This window comes from Trematomus bernacchii, unplaced genomic scaffold, assembly GCF_902827165.1.
Source record: "Trematomus bernacchii unplaced genomic scaffold, fTreBer1.1, whole genome shotgun sequence".
Lineage (NCBI taxonomy): Eukaryota > Metazoa > Chordata > Actinopteri > Perciformes > Nototheniidae > Trematomus > Trematomus bernacchii.
Window position 1 is genome coordinate 2462979 of NW_022987609.1, and position 6000 is coordinate 2468978.

Consider the following 6000-nt stretch of genomic DNA (forward strand, 5'->3'; position numbering starts at 1 on the left):
ACGCCGGGCTCGGTAGATTTCCAAGTATGCTGGAGATTGGAACAGTACTTCGGCGGCACTCGATGACGTAGTATGCTTGAAATAGTGGCTCTGAAGCAGCTTTACTCGCGATTGAGAAACACCCAGAGGTTGCGGTCGAATACTCCAAAAAAACAGCTCCTAAGTTCTAACCCTATCGTCTATTCCTTGACCTCGGAGTGAAACGTCACGGGGTTAAGGGATAGTGGATAGGAGAATTCAAAAGGATTTAGGAGAAGAGACTGCGGTACTTTAGGGAATCCGACTGCACTTTCACTATCTGACGTGTTTATGATGCGCCAGCCGAGGTCCTAAATGTGCGCCTGCTGCTGTGGGGAAACTATGGAAACTACAGTTTTCTATACAGCGGACTACAACATGGATGTTTAATAAGAACGAGGGACTACTGTAAACTCATCTAGAGACTCTGCACCGTGCTCTGATGCTGTTGTTTTATGCTTTATGAACGGGGACAACAGAGAAACTTATTCTTCATGACCAAAGTTGGAATTGAAATAAAAAAGGAAAGTGAAACTTATGTCACCGTCTCCCTCCGGTCCACATTAATACAAATGATCCCAATACGTATGATTGTATGAAAAGATCTTAAAATCAATACAAATGTATTTATTATAAACGTTAGTCCTTAACATCTATCACTGTGTATATCACCATTCAAACATCTTTTAAAAGTGAACAAACCCCACACAGCTCAGTAAAGACTGTGAAATATTGACTTTATTTGATCATTTCAGTAAAAACTAACGTTCATATTTCTCTTTTTGATTATAATACTGATGAACGTTCAAAACAAAGCACTTTGGCAACTTACCACATACGTTTTAAAATGCTTAATAAGCACCGTAACTTTCATGATATCATTTCTCGTTCATAATCGGTTGTTTCCGTGAACGGCCGACTGTTGTGTGACGGCAAATGCCGCGGCCGCAAGGCATTGTGGGGCAGCATTTTCTCCTCTCCTTTCGGTTAGGGAGGTCCAGTGGTTCCTAAGCTAAAGGAGGTTATAAAGGAAGTTTGAAACCTCCTTTCCTTTTAATTTAGAGAATTCGAACGGCACTTATCATGGCTGCCACTGAGGGACTTCCGGGTCATTTCACTCCGTCAGGAAGGTTCCTAAGCTAAATGGACTATTCGACCGCAACCCGGCTCGAGATCGCTAGAATTTGAAAATACACAACCGGAGAAAATCTGCCACTTCCTTATAGAGCCCCTCCTCCAACACACACTAACGCGCACATGACCAATGAGGTCACGAGATAAGTTTGTGCACAGATGGAAGGCTGACAGGCAGGTAGGCCATCCAGTTATTTTAGCCGGGCCGGCTAAAATGATTGGTCGTACTATTTACAGTATTACGGCTTCCACAGATGACATTTTTTTAATGGATTTTTTGTCATTGCTATCGGGATGTTAAGAGCATTCCATGGAATATAACAAAAAGTGTATCTCGAGCCGGTTTCTCAAACTTACCTACCCTACCTTTAATATATAAACAACACTTTCAAGATATGAATATCCATTCATCTCTCTTTTCTATAATTATTTATTTGGTGAAACATTATTTAGACTTACTTAAAATATAGAGTACATTTTCAAGCTTTGAAATCATGTACATTTGCCTTATGAAATGAGTAAAAAAGAGATTTAATGAACACAATGTTGGAGTTTTTCCTCATTTTTCAAGCAGAATATCAAATATATGCGCTAAGGTGAAGTGTTAAAAATATCTGACGTGAAAAACATTGAATCATCATCCAAGATATGCATACAGGTGAAGTGTAGACATTTTTACAAGACGTTAAACAAACAAAACATTAGCATTTTCCCCCCCGTTTTTCATGAATCCTCACTATTAATAAGTGACTTTCGATATGATGAAAACTGAATTAGTATTTCTGTATTAGATTTAAAGAATTTAGACCAAATGTTGGATTAAAAACGTCAAATATTCTTTGGTCACAAATGTGTGAATTTAATCATTGCGTTCCTTTTTTCACCCGTCTTCCTCAGTGACCCGTATTTTTCCATATTTTTTCCTAATGATTTTTTTTAAATTTCTTGTGTTTCCTATATCTTCAACCCCCCTTCTCCCGCTGGTCCCTCCATGTGCATGCTGGGTAGGGTATGGTGGGTCTGGTGACGGGCGGTGCGTCGGGTTTGGGCCGGGCCACCGTGGAGCATCTGATCCAGATGGGAGCGTCCGCTGTGATCCTGGACCTGCCCTCCTCTGACGGAGCAGCCCTGGCAGCCAGTCTGGGGGCCCGCTGTGCCTTCGCTCCTGCTGACGTGAGGCCAAAACTTACCAGAAACAATCATTCATTCAAAATCAAAATGCATTTACAATACCATTCAAGTCCTGAGTATTGTTTACATACTTTAAAAATGGTCTGGAGGTGGAATTCAAATGTTAGACTCTTCCTCTGGCAAGAAAAACGACTATATAGAGTGATAGATACATTGTGTATGTTTGTATTAACAGCTATTGCTGAACATTTAATTAATGGTTATTTTAAAACAGTCATTGATTTCATTCATATTTTTATTAATAAAATACGTTTTAATTGCCTCGCAGAACTAGGTTTTTTGCCATGTAGGTTCACGAATACGAAGAATTTGCTTTGGTGTAAAATGGTGCATACATAAAGGGGATTAAAAAGGACTGTTATAACATTTGACAAGAAATATATAAATATTCAAAACAGTATGAGAAATTACACTTAAAAAAAAAAAAAAAATATGTGCAATATATCAGAATTAAAAAGTGGAAGGGCTATGCATTGCATTAATACTGAGTTTTTACGCTCAGCAGAGGGCGCTCACACAACATCCAACACTGTGTGTGTGTGTGCGTGTGCGTGTGTGTGTGTGTGTGTGTGTGTGTGTGTGTGTGTGTGTGTGTGTGTGTGTGACCTGTTTTTGTTCACAGTTGCTTGCATAAAAATGAAACCAACAAATGTACTTCTTCTTTTGATGCATTTAAACTGTATATATTTACACATGTGTGGTGGGTGATATTAATCTCAGGCTTGATTGAATTGTCAGGTGACGTCGGAGGAAGAGGTGCAGTCGGCCGTGTCTCTGGCCACAGAGAAGTTTGGGAAGCTGGACCTCGCGGTGAACTGTGCCGGCATCGCTGTCGCCATGAAAACGTACAACTTCAACAAGAAGACCGCACACAGCCTGAAGGACTTCCAGCGCGTGATCAATGTAAGATGTACGCAAGGAAGGGATGCATTTAACATAAGTAAAAAGAAAAGTTATATTTCTATTACCCTTTCAGTCGTGGAATGTAGTTAGGTAGATTTACTAAAGCACATTCAAGGTTTATGTAACGTTATACCTCTACTACACTACATGTAGTGGAGACATATTGTACATACTATATTCTACCCTTCTCTCCAGTGAAAAACCTTTATTTTACAAATTTGGTCATTTGAAAAATGTTGCTAAATTGAAGGACAAATGTTTCTGAAATCTCCTGTTGTTTATTTATTTAAATAAACTATAAAAATATAAAAAAATTATAATTTTAGGTTGGAAATTTATCACAGACAACAGGGCTGTTTTTCTATATGATGACCTTTTATAAGACAATAATCCATTACTGCCAGAATGCTCCTTTCCCTATCTTCAGGCTATCGACAAAGAAAGCTGGATGGTTTGATTCTTTATCCACATTTGATAAATAAAAAAGCCACCACATTATTAAATAAAACGAATAAATACACCATGGTAAAAACATATAGTGCAGTTCTTTTTTTATAAATGAGTGAACCTAATCAACTATTGAAAGAGCCGGAAACATTATCAAATTGTAAGAACTGAAGTGTATATTGCAGATAAGCAGTGGTATTACAGCAGAAATGTATTATGGTCTGTATTGCATGTGTTGGTCTTGTGGTTTTGAATGCAGGACTTTACTATTAGTGGGGCATCTCAAAGTGTTATAAATACTATCACTTGACTAATATCTGAATACTTCCTCCTTCACTAGACTTCTCTTTGTGTTCCCTGCAGGTGAACATTGGAGGAACCTTTAATGTGATCCGTCTGGCGGTGGGGGAGATGGGGAAGAACGAGCCTGATGCCGATGGACACCGAGGCTGCATCATCAACACAGCCAGTGTGGCAGCCTTTGACGGACAGGTACTATCAAACACACACGTAAAATAAATGACTTTGTGTTCGCTCCGATTCTCCTCTTTATTTTGCTCTCCCTCTTCTCTCCAGGTCGGCCAAGCAGCATATTCAGCTTCTAAAGGCGGCATCGTTGGAATGACCCTCCCCATCGCACGAGATCTGGCCCCCATGGGCATCAGAGTCATCACCATAGCACCCGGTTAGTGTAAAATGAAGGTTTGGTTAGAAGACATGTATTGCTGCCGATTCAGTATCATTAAAGAGGCCCTATTATGCTTTAGGGATTTCCCTTTCCTGTAGTGTGTTATATGTTTCTGTGCATGTAAATGGTCTGCAAAGACTAACATCCTAAAGTTCCCTCCAGAGGGAGTTTCTCTCCCACACTCCCCTCCTGCCTGAAAGGCCTCCATTGGACTCATTTGTTTACTTCAGGAACATAGTGACATCACTATGTAACACTCACACTTCTATAGAGTGGTGCAGGGATGAAGTATTTTTGTAGTAAGCTGCGCATGGGTTCCCTCGACAAAAAAGCAGTAGGATTTCTCCATAGGATTTTTGAATATTGTAAAAAATAAAATCTGTGGAAAACGAACCTGTTTGATAAATGCACGTTTTGTTCAGCCGGATAATCTCCACATGTCTACCCTTTATAATTTTCGAACCATAAATCTAATCAATAGATTTATGATAGATAGATTTATGATTCGAAAATTATAAAAGTAGTAGCCTACGGAGAAATCCCATTGCTTTTTTGTCGAGGGAACCCATCCGCAGCTTACTTCCTGGTCGGCCTACACAAATACGTCATCCTGCACCACTATTGGCTAGTGCTTCAATACATTGTTCTTGATAGGATAAGGGGCGGGACATCTTTTAAGCAGCTAACTAATCAGAGCAGACTTGGCTCTGGTTTCAGATTAAGGGTGAAACATGTATACTTATGTTTTAATGTTCAAAAAGGTCTTAATTTGATCTAATCACAAAGATCACTGATTTTAAACTGACATTTTCTTGGATACTAAAACATGTTCTCTTTTTTTTCTTCCAGGTCTGTTTTCCACGCCCCTCCTGGCCGGTCTTCCAGAGAAGGTGCGCTCCTTCCTCGCACGCCAGGTGCCCTTCCCCCCCCGCCTGGGAGACCCCGCTGAGTTTGCCCACCTGGTGACGTCCCTGGCGGAGAACCCAATGATCAACGGCGAGGTGATCATGCTGGACGGAGCCATCCGCATGCAGCCCTGAGATCAGGAGAACATTATTACGTCCGAGTGTCATTGTGTGTTTCTGCCTCGTGCAATTCTGTTGTAGAAAGCTTTCTATAGGACATATAAACTGAATGAACAACTCATTTCTATCATTTTTGCGTGTAAAAATGTGTGTAATACATGTCTGTACATCATTCACCTCAATGCAGTACTTTATGAACTTTGGTTGTTTTGTAAACTAATCGAGATAATAAAAAAACCTCAGATGGGTTTGATCTAATGCAAAGTTGCTGTTCTTAATCCTCAAAGATGACATGTTATATTCGCCTACAACGTCTTCTAAATCATACTGATATCACACATTTGCTTAAAATGTAATTTTTAGGAGCATTTAATTCAATCCGGGGAAGAATGTATTAGAGTTGCTTATTTAGCGTTTTCCATTTTATACTTATTTAAATGTAAGTTAAACAGGTTGTGTACAATCCCCTTGGTAAATGGAGGTACTTGTATGTCTGTGATCTGCATTTCAAGATTTTTCTTTAATCCAACCCTGATTTAAGCGCTGATATTGGGGACGAGAAAACCAAATATTTAAGTTATTAAAATTCAGTGA

The 6000-nt window shown here is 39.6% G+C and overlaps 1 protein-coding gene across 2 annotated transcripts in view; it reads left to right on the top strand.

The window, feature by feature from the left end:
- Positions 1-5664, top strand: part of LOC117483535 (3-hydroxyacyl-CoA dehydrogenase type-2-like) — a 45828-nt gene extending 40164 nt beyond the window's left edge. Inside the window, exons 3-6 of one of the 2 annotated variants that reach the window (XM_034131903.1) lie at positions 3082-3246; positions 4057-4185; positions 4270-4378; positions 5231-5664. In XM_034131903.1, the coding sequence (XP_033987794.1) occupies positions 3082-3246; positions 4057-4185; positions 4270-4378; positions 5231-5421 (594 nt within the window). In that variant the 3' untranslated portion in view covers positions 5422-5664. The remainder of the gene's footprint in view (positions 1-3081; positions 3247-4056; positions 4186-4269; positions 4379-5230) is intronic. The other variant, XM_034131902.1, reaches the window with a different exon arrangement.
- Positions 5665-6000: the final 336 nt, after the last annotated feature.